This window comes from Tamandua tetradactyla, chromosome 1 (genome assembly GCF_023851605.1).
Source record: "Tamandua tetradactyla isolate mTamTet1 chromosome 1, mTamTet1.pri, whole genome shotgun sequence".
In the NCBI taxonomy this organism is placed as follows: Eukaryota; Metazoa; Chordata; class Mammalia; order Pilosa; family Myrmecophagidae; genus Tamandua; species Tamandua tetradactyla.
Window position 1 is genome coordinate 12,978,400 of NC_135327.1, and position 24,156 is coordinate 13,002,555.

At 38.6% G+C, this 24,156-nt stretch overlaps 1 protein-coding gene across 4 annotated transcripts in view; it reads right to left on the reverse strand.

Annotated features, from left to right (window-relative positions):
• Positions 1–24,156, reverse strand: part of DHX35 (DEAH-box helicase 35) — a 168,459-nt gene that overhangs the window by 110,388 nt on the left and 33,915 nt on the right. For all 4 annotated transcript variants that reach the window (XM_077168626.1, XM_077168648.1, XM_077168632.1 and 1 more), the window contains exons 4-12: positions 20,124–20,201; positions 17,491–17,595; positions 13,913–13,974; positions 12,262–12,331; positions 10,263–10,322; positions 5,473–5,585; positions 4,328–4,424; positions 3,292–3,450; positions 23–233 (exon numbers count right to left, since the gene is read on the reverse strand). In XM_077168626.1, coding sequence (XP_077024741.1) covers positions 23–233; positions 3,292–3,450; positions 4,328–4,424; positions 5,473–5,585; positions 10,263–10,322; positions 12,262–12,331; positions 13,913–13,974; positions 17,491–17,595; positions 20,124–20,201 — 955 coding nt within the window. The remainder of the gene's footprint in view (positions 1–22; positions 234–3,291; positions 3,451–4,327; positions 4,425–5,472; positions 5,586–10,262; positions 10,323–12,261; positions 12,332–13,912; positions 13,975–17,490; positions 17,596–20,123; positions 20,202–24,156) is intronic.

The following is a 24,156-nucleotide window of genomic DNA, read 5'->3' on the forward strand; positions in this document are numbered from 1 at the left end:
CATTAAGGAAACCCACACTAACCTGTATAAAGTCGGTAACATTTTCCGGAGCGATTGCGACCACCACGTCCCGCGCGCTGGTTAGCGGATGCCTGGGACACTGGGACCACCACCAAGCATTCAATAGCTGTCCGGGGATTGTAAGCTCGGAGTTTCACAAAGCCACAATCAATCACATACACAATCCCACTGATTGTAATGGAGGTTTCTGCCACGTTGGTGGCCACTATCACCTAAGTTCCCCACAGAGAAAAGGGTAAAAATAAAAGTTATTTGATTCCTTTCACTTTTTTTTTTTTTTTTTTTTTTGCACGGGCAGGCACCGGGAATCGAACCCAGGTCTCCAGCATGGCAAGTGAGAACTCTGCATGCTGAGCCACAGTGGCCCACCCAGATTCCTTTCTCTTTTAATAAACTATTAAAAACCCTAAAACATTTGGATGCTTCTGATATTATAGAATCTATCAGAGGCAGTTTGGTATACAGGAAGAGCATGAGTTTTAAAGTCAGAATAACCTAGGTCTGAATTTCCCCTAATCATGTGACACTGCACCAGTTGCTTAACCTCTTAAGCATGAGTTTCCTTATCTGTATAATTCTATTTACAGCTTTCCAAGGTTGTTGAGGAGATTAAAAAAGAAATATACTATGGTAGTCTGAAGCTGTGTTTCCCCAAAAAACATGTTTTTAAACTTAATCCATTCCTGTGGGTGTGAACTCTTGTGAACAGGACCTCTTGATGACTTTACTTCAGAGAAGGTGTGGCCCAGTGTGGGTCTTAATCTTATTAAGGGAGACCTTACAGGGAAGGTCACAGAGAGGAAGCTACAGGGGAGCAGCCAGGAGCTGGAAATCAAGGAACCTGGAAGTGCAAGGAGAGGGCAGAAGAGGCCACTATGTGCACTGCCATGTGACAGAGGAGCTCAGGACCAAGGATCACTAGCAATCAGTCCCAGAACAACAGTCTTGAGGAAGAAAGCATCATTTTGATAATGCCTTGATTTAGACTTCTCCTAGCCTCAAAACCATGAGGTTTAAATTCCCACTGTTTAAGCCAACCCATTTCATGGTATTTGCTTTAGCAACAAGGAAACTAAAACATGTACATAAAGTGATTAAAGCCTATAGAAAATATTCAACAATTTTAGTTCTTCCCTTTTGCATAGCTAAAGTAAACCACCACTTCGCACCTATCTACTCGTTTATTCATTCACAGAATAACTATTTTCTAAGGGTCTGTACTTTGCCAGGCACTGTTCAAGGGGCTGGAGATACAATAATAAACAAGTACACAAGACCTCTGGCCCTGCAGATTTTACATTCCAATGAGTGTCTGAGGTAGAAAAGTTGTGATCACAAACAAGTAGGTAATTTCTGGGAATGCCAAATACTATGAAGACAACACAACAGGGTACGGTTATATGGAAAGAGGCTAGGTGTGCTACTTTAGGTGGGAGGCCAGAAAAGCCTCCTACAAGATGATTGTGATCTGAGACCTAAATAAGAAAAAAACAACCCTACAGAGATCCAGGCTGAAGAAACAGTTCAAAGAAAGGGGAAACAGGCAGTGTGGCCCAAGTTCAGCATAGATAAGGGGCAAAGTGGCACAAGATGAGGTTGGAGAGGGAGGTGGGGACACGATCATGCAGAGACTGGTGGACCTCCAGGAGCTTAAAAAGACGGTTTTAAGCAGCAGGGGACATGTACATATAGCACTAAAACTTACTTCAGTCACTTGTACATCTACCATTTTATAACAATTTTCCCAATATATTTATGAAGTAGAGAATCAAGATTTATGTTATAAAACCATCTATCTAAAAGTTATTCTTATTTATGTTTTGCAGCTAAGAAAACCAAGACTCTTGGTTAAGTAATTCATCCAAGGACAGGTAGTTAACTCAAGACGGGATTCAGGCCTCCTGATTGGTTGGCAGCAATTCACGTTTGTGTGTTCTATCACAACAGCCAAGGAACTAGGTACCACCACCAAGTGAAATTGGGAGTGAATCCTCAGACCATCCCTCACCTTTTTATTTTCTGTCACCTGACGATAAATGGCTACTACAAGCTGACTTCTGGCCAGCTCTATATACTCCCTACCTCATGGAAGGGGAGAGCAGCAGAGCAGGACCCCAATGGAAGAGGAACAGTGGGCTGACTGGCTGCCTCCTGCCTCCTTCAAACTGAAGCTTCCCTAATCCTTCCCCAGCCCAACTTCAAAGCTAAATATTTTTAAACCACACACTGATTAACTGATTTAAACTTGGCACTATCATAAACTGATGTCCAAAACAAATGGTTCAGAAACCATTTGTAGGTACGAATCTATTGTCCCTAACTAATCAAAATGCACCAAAACAGATCCTTAAGCCAAGTTCTGTGTCATAGGCAAAAATCAGGCAGGCAGAAAAGAAGCAAATAAAAATCAACTGCTCTCAAGGGATTGAGAAAAACTCTAGAATGAGCTGAGACCCAGCATCAAGGGATTGAGAAAACCTCCTGAATCAAAAGGGGGAAGAGTGAAATGAGACAAAGTATCAATGGCTGAGAGATTCCAAACAGAGTGGAGAGGTTATCCTGGAGGTTATTCTTATGCAATAAGTAGATATCACCTTGTTATCCAAGATGTAGTGGAGAGGCCGGAGGGAATTGCCTGAAAATGTAGAGCTGTGTTCCAGTAGCCATGTTTCTTGATGATGACTGAATAATGATATAGCTTTCAGAATGTGACTGTGTGATTGTGAAAACCTTGTGTCTGATGCTCCTTTTATCTACCTTGTCAACCCATGAGAGGAACATATGGAATAAAAATAAATAATAGGGGGAACAAATGTTAAAATAGATTTAGTTTGAAATGCTAGTGATCAATGAAAGGGATCAGTAAGGGGTATGGCATGTAAAATTTTTTTTTTTCTGTTGTCTTTTTATTTCTTTTTCTGAATTGATGCTAATGTTCTGGGAAATGATCATGATGATGAATATGCAACTATGTGATGATAATGTGAACTGTTGAGTGTATGTGTTGGGAATGTTTGTGTTTCTTGTAATTTTTTTAATTAATAAAAAATTTTAAAAAAAATCAACTGCTCTGGTAATTACTGTCAGAATGACCCTTCCATGGGGCAGATTTATAAATTTTCAAAGCACATTATTTACTGTGTGCTTTTTAGATGTACTGCACAGAAACATGGACCTAAAATTTTTTAATTAATTAAAAAAGAAAACAAATACAAAAAGTCTTAAATTATAGACAGCTGCAAACTCCCTTGGTCATTAAGACAGTCTCACCTTTCTGACACTGCGTGACATCCTCTCAAACACTTTCATTTGCTCAAAGGAAGGCAGTCCTGCATACATGGGGAGAACCCGGAGGTGTCGCTTCATCCCAGTGCGAGCTAGTGCTCGAGCCTGCTCAATCAGCAGAGACACAACAGTTTCCACCTCTTCCTAAAAACAGTGAACCAGGAACCAAAGGATTTGAGAGCAATTCAAAGGATGTCATTCTATCATACTGAAAGAAAATGAAAGTTGGGGTCAGAATTTAAATTTTTATCAAGATTCACGAATTACAAAGCTGTCATGTTCTATTCTGGGATGGCACTTAATCAAATACTATTGAACAATGTGCCACAGGGTTGAAAATTTGTGACTGTAATATTAACTACTGAAATCTATACTATATTTAGTGAATAGGAGAGTTCCTGAAAAATTAAAACAAGGACTATTTTATGCAGCTTCCATGTACTGCCAAGAAACAAGGCATCTCATGCATGTGGACAAGTTGTGGCATATAAAATTGCAATAAGCTTTCTCCAGAAAAGATACGTGAACTGTGGAAAATGTTTGACAGTGGAAAAGATTACAGCTGGAGGGTAGTTCTGAACAGGGCTACAAACTTGAATGAGTGCTTGGGCAGTGCTTGTTTATGTGTTTCCAGTAACGTGACCACTTACCGCCTCCAGGATGAGCTGTAAAGGTGTTCCTCAGCAGAAGCATGCAGCAGCAACATGCGTGCAGCAAAATGTTCCTAATGCAATATTCAATTTTGGCAAACAAAAAGGTCCATTGGCTGAACTACCAAATTTATTTTAGAATCAGCTAATAACTTTAAAATAAAATCAACCCTCTGTGACAGAACAAGCAGGGGCTAATGTTTCCTGGCAATTAGTCAATAAACATATAACATCAAATCAAACAACTTTCAGGGTATTAAGTAACCACAAAATGCAACAAAACACAAAATAAATGAGTACATAAAGCAACAATACTTTTGGCACTGCTTAACATGTCTGTTCATCACAGAGAAAATGTCCACTGGAATTACCTGGCCAGTAAGAAATGCTAATATGTCTCCATCTCCCTCTGTCTGATGAATTTTCACCACAGTTTCCACAGTGGATTTGATGTAATCTGGAACAGGACTGAAAAGATGTATGGGATAAATTCATCACTAGAATATGACCATTAATTATAGATCAATTGGCAGCAATGCCCTCTGAAAGTTGGTTTGGGCCTGCCCAGCAGTTAATTAGTATATGAATGAATGAAATAAATAACTACTTTGTTTTTCTTTTCTGAAATGCAGCATTCAAAAATAATTCATAATTACATGTAAACTATGATTATTAATGTTATTTGCAAAGAAATAAAATAATGCACCCATGTAAATAGATGTGCTATCTTTAGCATATCAAGATGCCTGGCAAGTAAAAACGGAGGGCAGTGGCCCAAGAGCTGAAGAACCCCATACTCATGTGGCCATCTTCCCTCCCCCTAACATGCGGCAGCACGTATGAGTCTGCTGGAAGGAGCTGATGGGTGTGCTCTCCAGTTAGGGTAACTCAGAAGTCAAGCCCACAACTCTCTGGACTTTCCAGCCAGTAGACCAGGTCCTAGTCTTTGCCCAGCGATGAGGTATAGGAATTGGGATGATTCCCTCCTTGTCCAAGCAGGTTTTTCCCAAAAGAGCCCACCAGGCCTTCTTGCTAAGGATGTAGAAATCTGAAAACCAAATGACTGAAATTACCAATACCGCCCCACTGTCAGGCAGCCTTATAAACCCCAGTTCTGGAAACTATCAAATCCCCTTCCCTACAACCTTATTAATACTTTGCTCTCTCCAACTGAGCTACTGAGCACAAATTCATGGACACTTAAACATTAGTGTCAAGGGCTTAAATTAACTGGTAGCAGTGATGCTGAGCAGGGGTCCCGAACATCCTATCAGTGAAGGGTAACATAAAACATGCTATTCATCACCAGCCTGGCACATGACCGCTGGAGCTGCGTGCAGATATGGTTTCCTCGTCATTTCACATTACAGGTCTGATTTTCAAATCACCACCACTAAGAACTCAAGTATCAATGTGAACCACTGATCGTACAATGTGGATGATCATATGGTATGTGAATATATAATACATCTCAATAAAATTGCATTAAATAGAAAGAATTCAAGTATCATCAAACCTTTGTAGATAAAAAATATCCACTGGAAATGTTCGCCCTTCCACTGTAAGTATCACACATGTATCCCTGGTTGGATCACTGGTTTCATTTTGATTAAAAAACTCCCGAAATTTCTAAAATAAAAGAAAAGACAAATTCTTCTTCCTCTAAAATAATGGCTCATAGTAATTCATGGAAAGGAAATATAAAACTGGGAGAGCAGGGGTGAATAATGGGGAATGAGATAAGGAATATGGACTCTGGGTTGCAAAATCATAAAAAACAAATTCATTTTTCTTATTGTAATTTTGAGGAATCACATTTCAATGACAGACTCTTTACTGAAGGTTTGAAGCAAGAAAAATAAAGATTAAACTTAAAACTGCAATCAGTAACGCACCTGAGTTACCATGTAGCTATGAAATTATTTAACTTATTGCTATCCCTTGTATTTTTTTCAGCTGAAAACTAGATCAAAAGGCATGAATCAAGTTAAATACAGATTAACCCCAATCTGGAAAGTATAGATCTGATTACCCAAGTTATCAATCTACGAAGGAAACCTTTCTGTGAAGAGGAGGTGTGTTTCTGGCACCACAGTTACAGATCTACATTTACTATAACCTTACCAGGAGATTTTAGGCCACTAGATGGCAGAGAAGGGGTCTTCCCCATCTTCAATATACTTGAATTGTCAACCTCACTTCTGAAAATTGTCAAGTCCCCTTCTCCACAACCTTATTACTACTTCAGACTACGGGTTGGTAGTCTGAAGGAGTTGCTTTGCTACAGGAGCCTGCACAATGCTTGGTATGGGGTAGGTCATCAATTACATACTTCTCTGATACTCCCACATTACTCTGCTGAGAGAGGTGGCTCTCAGCAGGTGACAACATTCTAATATAATGATACCTGACCATCAGATCTGCAGCCTATAAGGAAGCCTGGAACAAGAATACCAGCCAACAATGGGGAACAGGGATACCACCAAAGACTCCTCTCAGGGATTGCGAGCCCACAGCACAGAAAGAGCAGGGCAGGTGGTCAGCGTGAGCAGTAGGCTCACACTGGCCGGTGAGCACAGATGGGAAGCTGCTGGAGCCAGGTGCAAAGGGCACACAGAAATCCTGTCTCGTGGAGCACTTCATCACGTGATTCTGAACAATCTCCCATTCTGCACCTGTATTCCAGTTTCCATGAGGCCTGGCTGGGCATTAGTTTCTGTTCTTCTAGGGGGGCTGGCAATGTTATCATAAGTCCTGTCTTCCTTATTTCCCCATGTATCTATACAAAACATGCCCAAGAGTCCAGAAGGTACACTGTTGAACTACATCAATCACAACGTGAATGATTTCAGGAGTATTTTTAAAAGAGTAAATAGGATTTACTGGTATGTTATACATTAACCTCAAAGTTGATGCTTAAGAAGAGTATACACAGACATAAGAGTACCTCATGTCAACAAAAGAAACTATGTTGTGCTATGTAGAATTCCACACAGCACCATTCTTAACTTTTCTTTTGGGTAAATTCACTTCAACCTTCCTGCATCCAAAACCATAGGACAGGCACGGCCCAGGCTGACTAGAAAGGATATAAACAAGTGAAAACAGACTCCAACACCCAAAGAAGTGAAAGATCTGAAAGGGGGTGGAGAGGGGCAGACATGCAAAGAACCAATCACAAGATAAATCCTGAGACAGAATGACTAAATTACCAGAAGAGAGCTGTAAAATACAGTCTGAGCGAATGAAATAGTCAACTAATACTAGCTTTCAGGGTAAGCTTCATGGAGGAGGCAGCATCCCTTGGTTGGGACAGAACTGGCTGGGAAGGGGTTCCCAGGATGAAAGCAGAGAGTGGACTAATAAGTGAAAGTGCCCTGAAAGAGGAAAGAGCCCAAGGCCCAGTGGGGGAATGCCCCATCTCTGCCTCAGCACTCGTGTCTACAAAATGCTAACAGACTGAAAGGTTGTGCCCTTCAAATACAGTGTCTGAAACACTTAGCACAGGTATAGCCTAGAAAAGTACTTAACAAGTAACCATAGTTATCACTTGGCATGGCTCAAATGCCACAGTATAAAGGCACAGTTGAGACTGCCAGAAACACAGTTAGCTGGATTGGAGGAAGGATGAACAGGGTTCAGCTCTGAGAAGAGAGAAAAGCCAGCAAAGATGCCTGTGAGGAAGGCATCAGGGAGGCAGGGGAGAGGGAGACGGCAGGGACCCAGATGTTAGAGGCGGCGGAGGAAGATTTCCAGGATGCGGTCAACAGAGCTGAATGCTACCAAAGTGGCCAGCAGAGCGGGGGACATGGGCGGACAGCCTGACCAGAGTGGAACATGCGGGGCTCAAGAGTAACGGCTCTTCTTTCAAGAAATAAAAGTCAGCATTTACTGAGATGTCATAAGATGTTTATCTTTATTTGGAAATATAAACTAATACACACAAATTATAGGCTAGAAAGCCAAGGAAGAAATCTTGAGGCAGAATCAAGGAAAAGGAAGAATGAAATGAATTCAATGCCTCAAGTCTAAAGGAGGTAAGTGTCGTATGGAAGAAACACATGGGGAAAAAAACATAAAACGAAGGAAAGGATGAAGATTTAGTGTAACAGAGGAAATGCAATTTAAATGATGTGGACATCTGCTGGGTTGTCTTTCCAGCTCAGAAAACCTTTCTTCCCTGGTAGCTGCTCCTACCTGGCTCACAGGAGTGGGCGCCCAGCTATCATGTTTATTCAACATGCCCACCCCTTGGCCCACACTGATGGGTCCCAGAATGGGTACCTGATCCCAGCTGACCCAAAATTCCTTGCCCAGGAATCTAAACAGAGAAATTAATCTCTCTCCAAGTAACTGAACTCAAAAGAAACTAGGAACTGTCAGTAACCATGTTTTCTGCCGTGTAGATGGAATCTCATGAAATAAAAACAGTAGCATATGATACAGCGGTCAATAAACACTTTGTAACTAATACCTGGTTGTGTTATGTAAATGCTTGCTTAATTAGGCTCAAATTAACAAAGCAGCTAAACCAGTAAGGCAACTATTTAATCAGCACCTCCATCTTATTCTGCTTGCCTATGCCTTCCAGCTCCAGGTGCTGGCATCTTCGTCTGCAAGCTGGCCCAGGCCAGGCCCCGAGCTGAACAAGGGCAGGGGACTATCACAGCCATATCCTTCTAGGCGGCAAGGCTTGGAATCAGTCTGTCTTTCAGAGATCCAGCAGCTGGGGAGGCCAGAGATGAGTTCTGGGCTCCACTGTTGTTACCTAAACCACACCCTGGCCCATCCACCCACACACTTTCCTCACTCTCTCCCTCTTCTGCCTATTTGCTTCTTCACTCTTTCTCTCACATGTACAGAACTCACATACCACATTCCACATGCACCCCACACATCTGGACCCACACCCAACCACCCCACGCCCTCACTCACACAGACCCTCCCAATCTCCCATTGTTTTCCATTCAGTCCAGATGCATTCAGCCCAGATGCATTCAGCCTAAGTGTCCGCTCTGCACTAGACACTGTTTTAGGTGAAGAGATAAAATAATGGATACAACAATGCCCCACTTTGAAGGAGCTTACATTTTAGTGATTGTATTTATTGTGGAAACATAATAAACAAACACGTGGCTATGCATATGAAGTTAGGTAATAGTAAGTGCTGAAAAGAAAAAAATAAATCAGTATAAGAGGAAAGAAAGCAGTGGTAGCACTATTTTAGACAGGGTGCAGGAAAGTCCTCTCTGCGAAGATAGTATCAGAGAGACTGGAACAAAACAAGGGTCATACCATGAAAATATCCCGGGGGAACCTTCTAGAAAGATGGTCCCCTCAGAAAAGAAGTACACTTAGTTGTTTTATTGTTGTTGCTGGAGTAATAGCAAGAGACTAGTGTAGCTGGAGTGCAGGGAGCACTGGATGAGAAAGCAGACAGAGATGAAGTCAAAGGTAGCTGGGGGACAGATCACACCTGGAGGGCCTCAACGACAAGGTGAGAGTCCCAAATTACAATTGACTCACAGCTCCTTGAAAAACATGGTTTCGGGCTCTGTGCACAATGAAGAAGCTCTTCCTCACTCCTGTCCATCTGGCAAACTTCTGTATCTTTCAAACCCAGCAGAGGTGACCCCTCCTCTGTGAAAGCTCTGAGCACCCCCCCACCCCTACTGGAGTTAAACACTCCCTTCTTGGGCTGCCTCAGCACATGAAATGTTCTTATACTGAAAACACTCATCACACTGAATTGTAAACATCTATTTATGTGTCTGCTAATCCCCCGAGAACTCAGGGTGCCTACAAATCACCTGTATCCAGCACTGTGCTTAGCATATATACAGCCAGTGGCCAAAACTACTTGTTGAGTTGAACTATTTGAACCAAAATATTAGTCATCCAAAGAGAAAAATAATATAAACTCAACCATAAAAAAAATTATAACATGGAAATTATATTTATAGGGTACTTCAATCAGTCTAAAAATATAAATATACGTTTATTCATAAATTGAAAAAACATAGCCACACTGAAAAAAGTAATATAAAGAAGCTGACTATAGTAGGAAGAAAGATAGTATGTAAAGAAACAAAACAACTAGGTAATTATGAACTCAATTATCTAATTATAGGCTAATTCCCACCCACTAGCTGAAAGGGAGTAGCCTCTCATCATCTAGGACATCTAGGAATCTAGGACATCAGATGGCCCCAGAGGAAGGTAGGCCACTCTGCCAAAGACAAGCTCTTGCTAGAGGTAACTTCCCAATGATAGGTCCAGTGTTTACAGGGGGGGAAACACTCTTACCTCGGCATCCAGAGTGGCTGAAGCCACAATCAATCGAAGATCCCCTCGCTTTTTCTGAATCTACAAAAGAAGGAATGCAGAAACAATGATCACAATGAGATATTTACGATGAAATCATTTGCTATCATTTGATATCTGGAATTCACTTCAAAATAATCCAATGTGTATGTACTTTGGGTAGGCTTATAGATGAAATAAAACTAACCACAAAGTGTTAACTGTTACACTCACAGGTAAAAGAGGGGTTCGTTATATGATTCTTTCTAATTTTGCAAACATCTGAAATTTTCAAAAGTAAAAAGCTAAAAGAAAGTTCATAGGAAGTAAAGGAGCTTTAAGACCCAAATCTGAATTCACTGCATAGAAAAACATTTTTTTCTGACACCTGAGACTGGATCGTTGGAATCTATGTATACACACAAAGTATGAGAAGTACATGAAATGCAAATAAACAAAAACTGATAACCCCAAGAAAGAAATATGGACAAAAGGCATTTATGATTATTCAAAGAAACACACATAATCACCAGCCATATGAGAAATGGTCAAATAAATGAAGAGCGAAAATATATAATAATGAGATCATTTTTTTCATCTACCACATGAGCAAGAATTCATAAAACATGTTGGCAAAGATTCAGCAAAATAGGCTCTTTTTTTTTTTTTAACATGGGCAGGCACTGGGAATAGGACCCCAGCATGGCAGGCAAAAATTCTGCCACTGAGCCACCATCACACCACCCAAAATAGGCTCTTTTAGATACCATTTCTGAGAAGAAAATAACCATTTTGGTGAGAATAACGCCTCACAGGTATCAAAAAATCTTAGCTTTTGGCCAAAGAATAAATAACAGTGAAAATAACAATCACAATGGCAGCTAACACACACTGAGTTTTGTGTCATTCCAGGGCAACAGTATAGAGCTGTACGGGGTAGGCACGACACAAAGACGCCTAACTGAGGAGGCCAGTGGCATCTGAAATCCAATTTCCTCTCTACTCACCCTGGCTGTGGGCATCCTCCCAGGGGATGCACAAAGGCACCGTACAGGCTAGCTGAGATTCCATTATCTCATTTAAGTCTCAAGACAATTCATGCTACAGAGCAGTGCTGTCCAAAAGAACTCCACAACGACAGAGATGTTCTCTACCTGCCCTGTCTAATGCAGTGCAGACAGAGATTATTTTATTGTCCTCATTTTAGAGATGAGTAATTGGAGATGCACAGAGGCTGGATTACACAGTCTGTAGGGTGGGAGAATCAAGATTAGAGCCCAGAGCCCATGCTCTTAATCACCCTGCTCTACTACCTCTTTCTGACTCCTATGAATAGGAATTGTCCCAAAGAGGACAATCAGAAAATACAGGAATGAGGACGGGAGTGGAGGTAGGGTTTAAACAAGATTAACAGCAAGTTTTCTTTGTTAAAACTGGATAATGGGCACATGGGGGTTCAGTATACTTCCTCTCTACTTTGGGGTATGTCTGGAACCTTCCATAAAATTAAAAAAAAAAAAAAAGAAAGAAAAGAAACAGAAATGCAACAGACATAAATGCGAGGATGCTGAATGCAACAATATTTAAGAAACTTAAAATCTGGAAGTCATATAAATGCCTAACGGTAGGGGAAGAGTTAAATAGTTCATAATAGAGACATGTAATTATACAGCCATTAAAAAAAGTGTTCAAAGAATATTTAATGTGACACAGGGAAACGATCTTGATGCAATGTTAAAGGAATGATACATGATACAAATTAACATGTATAATAACAAAATAACAACTGCTATTATGCCAAAACAGACACATGTACACACAAAGATAGACACATGCAGAAAAAAGAAGAGGAAAAAAAAAACATTTTAACAGTATGGGTGGGATTGTGGACGATTTTAATTTTTTCCCTCCAAGGTTTGTTGGGCTTTTCAAATTTGTATTAATACTTTTAGAATCAGGCAAAAACAAAATAAACAATAAAAGTCTGGCAGCAAAGTCATACCTTTTTCAACAAGCCAATGGCAATGTCAGTATACAAGGTTCTCTCGTGGGCTTCATCAAGCATGATGGCACTAAGAATGAGCGGGCAGATTTCAGTGAGCATCCAAACAAATCCCATTATCCCACCCACATAATCCCTTCAGACCATCAAAGGGATTTCTGGTTATTAAGGCCCCATGCAATCACCTTGCATCAAAAATAAAGCTAAACCTCCAGAGAACCTCTTTTGTTGCTCAGACATGGCCTCTCTCTCTCTGAGCCAACTTGGCAAGTGAACTCACTGCCCTCCCTCCTGCATGGGACATGACTCCCAGAGGTGTAAATCTCCCCGGCAATATGGGGCAGAACTTCCAGGATGAGCCAGGACCTGGCATCAAGGGACTGTGAAAGTCTTCTTGACCAAAAGAGGGGAGAGAGAAATGAGGAAAAAATACAGTTTCTGTGGGCTGAGAGATTTCGGGGTCAAGAGATTATCCTGGAGGTTATTCTTATGCATTACATGGATATCCCTTTTTAGTATATGATGTACTGGAGTGACTGGAGGGAAGTACCTGAAACTGCTGAGCTCTGTTTCAGTAGCCTTGATTCTTGAAGATGACTGAATGACTATATAGCTTTTATAATGTGACTGTGTGATTGTGAAAACATTGTGTCTGATGCTCCTTTTATCCAGGGTATGGGCAGATGAGTAAAAAATATATAGAGATAAAAAAATAAATAATGGGGGGTGGGGTAAAAAAATTGAAATACTAGTGGTCACTGAAAGGGAGGGGTAAAGAGGTATGGGACATATGAGTTCCTTATTTTTTCTTTTTATTTCTTTTTCTGGAGTGATGCAAAGGCCCTAAAAATGATCATGGTGACGAATACCCAACTATGTGATGATATTGTGAGCCACTGATTGTACATGCATGAACTGTATGTGTGTGAAGATTTGCCAATTAAAATATTTCAAAAAAAAAAGTAAAACTAAATAACTCCTCTTTGACTATGAAGTAATTCATAAACTATTAAATATGGTGACTACAACATATCTGAATGAAGAAAATGGTGTATAAATTGTCTAAATCTATAAGTTAAATGTTTTATGAATTCCAATACGATATGTTATCTGATTTTAAATTGGAGCATAACATATAACCCCACAGAGAACATATAAAACTGGAACCAGGCCCAACCACCCTGAGGATTGTTATGCTGTAGAAAACAGCAAAGATCAGGGCCGGATCATGTGTGTACCAGGGAATCAAATGTGACATCTTTTCCCAGAATAGGACAAGGCCTCTGTGGGACAACTTTAATGTTGTGAGGGATGGACATAAACACAAGGAGGAAGAAAGTAATAATTATTTAGACTCTGCATTCAACATAACACTATCTATTTCTCTGCCATGCTAGGATTCTGCAGTCACAATCAATCCTGGCATATAACAGATGCAACAACAAGAACAAGTTTAAATAATGATAGGGATTATGGGCTTGTTTTTAATTGTTGGTAAATCAAACAAGAGTTGCAACAGCCAACGTGAAGAGAAAAGCTCTGGGGCAAATGAACACATATACAAATCTCAGCTATAACATATCTGCTTCTCAATCTATTTCTATCTATTTTCAAACCTTTAGGAAAATTATCACAAAAAAAAGACATTTACCTATATTTTGTTAACAATGGATCAACCATCATTTCCCTGACCAGCATTCCATCAGTCAGAAACTAAAAAATAAAAACACCAAGTTTTAGCAATAATTAATTTACAAGGCATTTCAATTTGTTTTTTTTAAGTTCAAATGCAACTAAATGAGTATCATTTCCTCACAAGCATGTACACAGGACAACTCCCGTAAAGGACTACAAGGAAAGAGCCCCAGGGTTTTAGTTACTGAGCACTGGACTCGTCCACAAGCAAGTCTTTAAACACGGGATCCTTGGCTGAGGCTTGCCAAGCTCTCAGCAGACTTCCACCTGCAGTTACTACCTGCACATCAACTAGGTCCCACTTCCTCTGGACTTCACTGCTGCTGCTGCTGAAGAAGCCATGAAGACAAACCTCTCTCCCAGGAGAGAGCCACGAGACTGAGACAACAGTCCTTAACGTTTCCCAAAGACTGCAGGCTTGCAGTTCTTGAGGTGATTAACCCCAACCTCAAATTATATTAGTTTAGGGAGGCTAGATAAGAGCCAGGGTTAAGAACACAGGCTATGGTATCAACTCCTGAAGTTCAGTTCCTATTTCTACTTCATATTACCTGTGTGAACCTTCAGCAAGTTACTTACCCTCTCTGAGCCCGAGTCCTCATTTGTAAAATGGAGACAATAAAAGCATCTACTTCACAGAGTAATTGTGAGAAATAAGTAAGATAGTACATGTAAAACGTTTAGCACAAGACCTAGCACACAGAATAAATGTCAGCTATTATTTAGGATAAATGAATGTTCATAAAATGTTTTAGAAATACAAGATAACGGGATGTTGCTATTCTTATACAAAAACATTCAGTATTTTAATAAGGCAAAATATCTCCCTCATGTGCTGTATCTTAGTGTTTTTACTTTTTGTTTTCTTTTGTTAAAAGCAGGATACATTTTCTTCATATTTTTCTTGCTAGTTAGTAGCAGCATCACATGTACACATTAGAAAAAAATGAAAACTCTACCACCAATGAAGAGACCACCAATCAAAAACTGAGCTCCTTGAAATTATGATCAAATAGAACACAAAAGCTTTTCATGAAAGACTCAAGAATCATTTGATAATCTAATTCACTGAAAATTATTTTTAAATCAGCTAGTTTTAATATATTTAAAGTATAGAATTCTTTTTATTTCCCAAAATGAGTGTCAAAAGTAACAAAACACAGAAAGTTAGAAAACAAGGTCCATAGTTTCACAAAGCACTACACTGTTCATTTAGTTCATTTGATTATTTTCAATTCTCCTTTCTTGCAAATTGAAAGGTAACTGAGATTTTCATTTCATCATGGCATTCTATTTCATTGTTTTATAGTACTATATGATTAGACTTTGATTCCAACACAGGGTTACATAATAAAGTTCATTATTCACTGACTAGTATTGATACTAATTATCTTAATATTTAGCAAATTAAGATCAAAGACCACACATGAAAAATCCATTATCAGATAAAAATGGAAAAGTTCTAACTAGTAAAAACATTTGTGAATTCTATACTTTGTCTATTTCTACTGCCTTGTCCCTGTTTTTAAGTGTTCTTACAAGCATATTTCTATATTTAGACAGCTATGTAAATCAGTGGAAAAACACATCAGAGAAAAGACAGCTTTAAGTCCTGATCTATTGCCAACGGGCATATTAACCTTAATCAAGTCATTCAACTTCCCAGACCCTCAGTCTCTTCGTCTGCAAAACTAACAGCTTCATCTTATTCCTAAGGTCCTTTCTAGGCTAAAATTCAAAGAGTCTCTGCAAATTTAAAAAATGTTTTTGCATGAGGAAGAACAAAGGAATGTCATAACTGCAGGGTGCTGAAAATAGATGATAATTAATACTTTAAAATTTCAACTTATGTGTGAGACTAAAGCAAAAAATGTTTATTCGTTACAAAATTTATATTTTGACTACTGCATTTCTTTGTCTTTTTTTTTTTAGATAGGCAGGCACCGGGAATCGAACCCAGGTCCTCTGGCATTGCAGGCAAGCATTCCTGCCTGTTGAGCCACCGTGGCCCGCCCTGACTACTGCATTTCTTAATATAACTTATGTAGACAGCTTAATTGAACACCGTAAGTACATGGAACCTTGAGTAGGACATGAGATTTTGTTGGTTTGTCCAGAGTGATGCCCCAATAAATCCCAGAGTGATTTGAACAGTGAATAAAAAAGTATTTGCAGGCGGGCCGCGGTGGCTCAGCGGGCAAAGTGCTTGCCTGCTATGCCGGAGGACCTCGGTTCGATTCCCGGCCCCAGCCCATGTAACAAAAAACGGAAAAACAAAATACAATAAAACAAGAAAATGTTTAAAGATGTTTCCCTTTCTTCCTTCCTTCCTTCCTTCTATCCTTCCTTCCTTCTCTCTGTCTTTCCTTTAAAAAAAAAACAAAAAAACAAAAAAAAAAGTATTTGCAAAGTCCCCTTAGGGGAATGGTGAGAAAGGGAGAAAATTCAACTTCCCCAAGTTGAATTGTTGATATTCTCACAAGCAACGTGGACAATCAAAGCTACAGGCTGAGTCCTCAATCTTGGGGTTTGTTCATATGAAACTTAACCCCATAAAGGATAGGTCAAGCCTATTTAAAATTAGGCCTAAGAGTCATCCCCATGAGACCCTCTTTTGTTGCTCAGATGTGGCCTCTCTCTCCAGCCAACACAACAAGCAAACTCACTGCCCTGCCCCTGTCTACGTGGGACGTGACTCCCAGGGGTATGGACCTTCCTGTCAACGTGGGACAGATATCCTAGAATGAGCTGAGATTCAGGATCAAGGGATTGAGAAAACCTTCTCGACCAAAAGGGGGAAGAATGAAATGAGACAAAGTGTCAATGGCTGAGAGATTCCAAAGAGTTGAGAGGTTATCCTGGACGTTATTTTTATGCATTAAATAGATATCAACTTGTTAGTCAAGATGTAATGGAAAAGCTGGAGGGAACTGCCTGAAAATGTGGAGCTGTGTTCCAGTAGCCACGTTTCTTGAAGATGATTGTATAATGATATAGCTTTCACAATGTGACTGTGTGATTGTGAAAACCTCGTGTCTGATGCTCCTTTTATCTGTTATCAACAGACAAGTAAAACATATGCAATAAAGATGAATAATAGGGGGAACAAATGTCAAAATAAATTTAGACTGAAATGTTGGTGATCGGTGAAGGAGAGGGGTAGAGAGAGGTTATGGTATGTATGAATTTTTTTCTCTTTCTGAATAGATGCAAATGTTCCAAGAAATGATCTTGATGATGAATATGCAACTATGTGATGATATTGTGAATTACTGACTATATATGTAGAATGGAATGATCAAAAAAAGATGTTTATAGAAAAGGATATATGTTTTGTTAAGATATTCATTAAAGCTTTCAAAAATAAAAAAATAAAATTTTAATTAACAAAAAGGGGGGGGGAGTTCTATACCTCCAAGCTGACTGAATTGCTAAGAGACAGGATGGTATGGTATCAGCAACAATGGCTGCACGTTTTCAATTTCAAAAAGAGATTTCTTATTTATAATAGGAAAACCAGCTTGAGCACTTCACCTTGATTCTTGTAGCCAGCGGATCAGTGCAGTCGTCAAAGCGGATACAGTAGCCCACCTCGTGGCCCAGCACCGCACCCCTCTCCTCAGCTACTCTCCCTGCAACCTTGGGGAAGAAAGACCAGGCTGAAAAGAGAATCATAACAATTGCAGTACAGAGCACATACGATGGCAAACATAATCATTTTATGGGTTCATAAGACAGATAAAAGCCGAACTCATTTGTTCTTATGGTTCTACTACTGCAAACATTCGATATAAAAAGTATGCGTTTTTGTTTGGTGTTTCTGGTATTTAAAAAAATTAGAAAAAAAAAAGTATGTGTTTTACTCTCAAACTGGTATTTCTTTTTAATTTTACCATTTATAATCATACCACTTGATATCTGACAGGCCACCATCTATTAGATTTTTTTTTTTCCTATGCTGTATGGTGGGGGTCACATTTCACTCTTTTTCCATGTGACTATCCCATTATTGGTTCACCATTTGTTGAATTTTTTTGGGGGGGGGAGTACATGGTCAGGGAATAAAACCTGGGTCTTCCGCATGGCAGATGAGCATTCTACCACTGAACTACCCTTGCACCCTGCTATTGGCTTTTTAAGATATTTTAACTCAATCATTTAAGCTTTACTCCCAATACCTTGCGCTGAATTGGGCAGGATAAATATGATCTTTTTGACAGAAGCAAAAATATATAGGAAAAGGGAGGAAAAAAGAAACAGAAAAGCAATCATTGAACACCAAGTGCTGTGCTCCAAGCTTTTACAAGTTGCATCTCATTAAGTATGCACATGCCCTGACCTGGGCAAGATACCCTCAATTTTACATATGCGGAAACTGAGATTAGGGAAGTTTGGAAGATTGTCCTGATTGTCAAACCAGGACCTAGTGTTGAAGTCAAACCAAGGCCACTTGAGTCCAATGACCATGCTCATTACTAACTGCTTCTCCTAAAGATCAAGCAATGGATCATGCACTTAATGTAATCAGTTCTTAGGATCTGAGATTGTTTTCAGATTTTAGTCTGAACACAGAGTACTTTCTGAAATGTAACTTTTCGAACTTGACAGCTCTATTAATACAACACAGTTAATTTATATTATCTTTGTCCTTTCAAGAGAAAGCTTGTAGTTTATTGGAAGTTGGCCCATGGCTACAAATTTGGAACTAAATGCAAACCGAATAAGAGCTGAGATTCCAAACCACAACAGGAAAAATTGTACTCATGCTTATGTAACTGAATCATCTTTCACTAAATAGAAAGGTTAGTTTTAACAACTGTGGCCTAGTTTCCAAACAGTTATCCTCATTCTAACACACGTGAGACTTTAAAATATTTGTAGATAATTTCTAACTTGAAGACCAACAGAAAATGGACTTTGGGAGAAAAGGATTGCACAATAGACCTCAGACTCTCTATGGTGATACTCACTGCCAAGACAGTAGAGCAACATCTGTGCAGAAGCCAGGGAAAGTGAGTGTGAATCAAGAATTTTATATCAACAAAGTAGTTCCATAAATACAAAGGGTACAATCCAAAATTCTCAAGTATGTAAAAAATACTGAATGATAAAAATTCAGCCATCAAGAAATAAAGTAAAATGTGCTACTCAGGGATGGCAAAACTAAGGAAAATAATTAGTGGTGAACATTAAATCCATTTAAACTAGAATTAAGAATTAATAATCTATTTTTTTAACTCATAGGACTGTCTAACACAGTGAACCCTAAAATAAATGGACTATAGTTAACAGGACAACCATAAAAATTTTCTTTCACCACTTCTAATAAATGTACCACACTAATGTAAGGTGTTAATAATAGCACAGGATAAGGGAATTCTGTATTTTATGCAAGATTTTTCTAATAAAAAAGAGAAAAAAGGGCAGGCCACCGTGGCTCAGCAGGCAAGAATGCTTGCCTGCCATGCCAGAGGACCCGGGTTCAATTCCCGGTGCCTGCCCATGTAAAAAAAAAAAAAAAAAAAAAAGATTAAACTGTTGTGGGAATTATGATTACAGAAAAGAACATAAATGTTATAAATCTTAAAATAAAAGTACAGTACTTTATAACAAATGGAGGGAGGGAAGGTGGAAAGAAGATTAAGCATGCTAATCTCATCTCCCTTCACAGCAGAAAACTTCAGTTGAAGCATTCTATAGTTTCTCATAATCTTTCTCCAATTTTCAAGCTTTAATAAAATTTCTTGTGGTGAACAAATATTTATCCGAAGTTCAGTAACAATTTCTATTTTACTTCAGTTCCTTCTTTTGTTACATTCAACAAATACATTTATATGATTGCATTTTTGCAAAATTACTTCTCTCCATCCAGCCAACCATTCATTTTTATCCTTGAGAGAAGCCTGAGCTTGGAATAACATCCACCAAATGTTCATGTTTTTTGCTGGATAGTGAGATTTGGGGTTTCTTTAATGTTCATGATGTAAAGGCAGCAGTTTTACAAAAAAAAAAAAAGGTAACAATTATTTTTAAACTGAAGAATTAAAATCTCAAAGAGCAACTACCTGTAATTTGGACTTTTTAGGAAATGAGAAAAAAATAAGCCATTGAAACCAGAAGATGCAGACAAAGTCTTGGCAGTAATAATAAAATAAAATAAAACTCACTGTAACAGCAGCAACTCTTCGAGGCTGGGTCACTCCTACAACTCTTCCGTCAGCTGTCCAGCCAGCTTCTGCAAGGTACTACAAATAAAATCACATCTCAGTACTCATCTGACACTACATCTTCAGAAACCATCTCCCCAGGATGCCCATGCTTGTGTTAAAATCACTGAGAACAGCAATGACAGATGGTTCTTATCCCAGCAAATACTTTAGAAATCATTGTAAAGAGGACTGTGAGGCTTAAAAATATTAAATAATTTGCTTGAGTTCACAGTAGAGTTGATACACAGAAGAACCAAGACACAAATCCAGTCTTCTGAACCCAGTCCTGCAAAATCTATGTACAACATCTGACTCCGGCCGCGAGAAACTATTCATGGAGGACACAGAACAGCACTAACCGTATAAAACAAAAAATTTAAATATGCACAGAAACAGCTCAATATAAATATGAGCCATATTCTGGTCACATTAAATAAAAATAATTCCATTTTATGCATTAACATACATATCACCAGATTAAATGACACATAAATTTGGCTATATATGTACATATAAAATAAAATTATATGTCTATTACTATATGCATTAAAAATCCAAAATGGATAACAGGGTTATCACAATTTGATTTTTTTTTAATATATGCTGTATGGTGGGGGGTCACATTTCATTCTTTTTCCATGTGACTATCCCATTATTGTAACACCATTTGTTGAAAAAAAAATTTTTTTTGGAAGTGCATGGGCTGGGACTCGAACCAGGGTCTCTCGCATGGCAGGCAAGGATTCTACCACTGAATTACCCTTGCTATTACATATTTTTATAGTGTCTAAATTGTTTTACATTTAAAATGTATTACTTCTAGAACAAGAAAAAAAGATTAAAAATGCTATCTGCTCATTTGCACAAAATAAACACAGGCAGGATAAACTAAAAACTAACCAAATTAAGTGCTATAGGCAGTGGGTAAGAAAGAGGTAGAGAAAGGGGGGGAATGAAAATGAGGTAGCAGGGATGAGGGCAGATTGACACCATTCTGTGTAGATCTTTATCTGTAGCTCTGACTCCTAGAACCAATCATGTTTCACATAGTCTTCACATACCTAAAAAATAAAAAGACAGCTAAAACTAATCAAGGTGGAGGGGAATCCAAAATGAAATACAAACCCTAACAAATAACCCTACCTGTATAACAAATTAACAGCATAACCACACTGAAGCAGATGGAGAAGAAAAGAACTAACCTAAGTAACAGCAGAAGACAGTATCTTGAGTGAAAAAAAAACTGTACATAAATGCTGCAAAATAACTGGTAAGTGTTTCTCGCAGGGGTATGAGTTAGTAATCCTGGAACTACTTTATGTGGAAACTAGCATTGATGCAAGATTAGAACAAATAAGTAAATATTTGTAAATAATGAGGACTGATTTTTTCAATGTTGGAGAAAAGTTACAAAGAGGAAAATAGAAAAGCATCGATTACGCAAACATTACAGTAATTGCTGCAAACAAGATGTACTGAGTGATGTTAAAATCAGCAGGTGAGTGATAAATGCACAACTATGTGATGATAATGCAGGCCAATGATTGTATACTTTGGATGGCTTTATGATGGTGTGAATGTATCTCAATAAAATTGCATGAAAAATATATCAGTGAAAATCTGAGAAGCAAAATATTTGCAGTCTCAAAAAATATCTCCCAAGATATTTATTAACTACAAACTCAGTAACTTTAAATGCAAAACCTGGCAATTTAGCAAATGATCAAGGCAAGTATCACCAATGGGAAGATGTATTAACATCACAAACTCCTTGATGTGACGCACTAAAAAGGACACACATTTCTTAAAGGAATTAAATTGGTTGTCCCGAGTGCTTACAAGAATATATTATTATTATTATTCCTAAAGGAATAAGTTTCATATGAGTGAGCCCAAAGATCCAGCCCCATTAAATTGGTTGTCCCCAGTGCTTGCAAGAATATCAGGAATTCCCCAGGTGGGGAAGTTTAATATTTCCTTCTTTCCTCCCAAATACTTTGCAAATACTTTGCAAATACTTCTTTATTCACTGTTCAAATTACTCTTGGATGTATCGGGCATTACACTTATGATTATACCTAAAAGTTACCCCCAGAAAATCTCCTTTGCTGCTCAGTGGACTCTCTCTCTAAGACAACTCAGCAGGTGAACTACTGCCCTCCCCCACACGTGGGACATAACTCCCAGGGGTGTAAATCTCCCTGGCAAGTGGACAGAACACCAGGGATGAGCCAGGACCAGGCATCAAGGGATTGAGAAAGCCTTCTGACGAAAAGGGGAAAGAGAGAAATGAGAAAAAATACAATTTCCGTGGCTGAGATTTCAGAGTCAACAGGTTATCCTGGAGATTACATTCATGCATTATACAGATATCCTTTTTTAGTTTATGGTGTATTGGAGTGGCTGGAAGGAAGTACCTAGAACTACTGAGCTGTATTACAGTAGCCTTGATTCTTGAAGACGACTGTATAAAGATACAACTTTTACAATCTAACTGTGTGATTGTGAAAACCTTGTGTCTGATGCTCTTTTTATCCAGGGTATGGAGAGATGAGAAAAAAAAAGGATTAAAAAAATAAATAAATAACAGGGGGGACAAGGGATAAAATAAATTGGTTACATTGAAATACTAGTGGTCAATGAGAGGGAGGGGTAAGGAGTAAGGGATGTATGAGTTTTTTTTTTCCTTTTTATCTCATTTTCTGGAGTGATGCAAATGTTCTGAAAAATGATCATGGTGATGAATACACAACTACGTGATGATATGTGAGCTACTGACTGTACACCATGTATGGACTGTATGTGTGTGAAGAGCTGCCAACTAAAAAATAAAAAAAAAAGTCTCAAGATATGAAAGTTGAAGAAAGAATAAGAAACTCTCACAAACTGGAGGAAAATGGAGAAATAGTAACTAAATGCAGTGTTAGATTCCGGACTGGATTCTAGAACAGAAAAAGAACAATAGTGGGAAAACTGGTGAAATGTAAATAACATCTGTAGTTTGGTTACTATTCTACCATCATTAATGGGACAATACTAGTAATGCTTTTTTTTTTCCTTTTGGGTGCACAGTCTGGGAATCGAACTTGGATCTCCAGCACGGAAGGTGAGCATTCTACCACTGAACCACCTGTGCACCCTAGTAATACTTTTGATTATCATAATAGGGTAAGTGGCATAAAGGGTATAAGAGAAGTCTATTATTTTTGCAACTTTTCTGAGAGTCTAAAATTAATTAAAAATAAAGTAAAAACATGACTCCCGGGGGTGTGGCCCTTCCTGGTAACGTGGGACAGAGATCCTGGAATGAACTGAAATTCAGCATCAAGGGACTGAGAAAAACCCTAGAATGAGCTGAGAATTAACATCAAGAGATTGAGAGAACCTTCTCGACCAAAAGGGCGAAGAGTGAAATGAGACTAAGTGTCAATGGCTAAGAGATTCCAAACAGAGTCCAGAGGTTATCCTGGAGGTTATTGTTATGCATTAAGTAGATATCACCTTGTTGTCCAAGATGTAGTGGAGAAGCTGGAGGGAACTGCCTGAAAATGTAGAGCTGTGTACCAGTAGCCATGTTTCTTGATGATGATTGAACAATGATACAGCTTTCACAATGAGACTCCATGATTGTGAAAACCTTGTCTGATGCTCCTTTAATCTACCATATCAACAGAAGAGTAGAACATATGGAATAAAAATAAATAATAAGGGGAACAAATGTTAAAATAAATTTAGTTTGAAATGCTAGTGATAAATGAAAGTGAGGGGTAAGGGGTATGGTATGTATAATCTTTTTTTTCTCTATTATCGTTTTATTTCTCTTTCTGTGTCTTTATTTCTTTTTCTGAATTGATGCAAATGTTCTAAGAAATGATGAATATGCAACAATGTGATGATATTAAGAATTACTGATTATATATGTAGAATGGAATGATATCTTAATGTTTTGTTATTTTTAATTAATAAATAAAAAATGTGTAATAAAAAATAA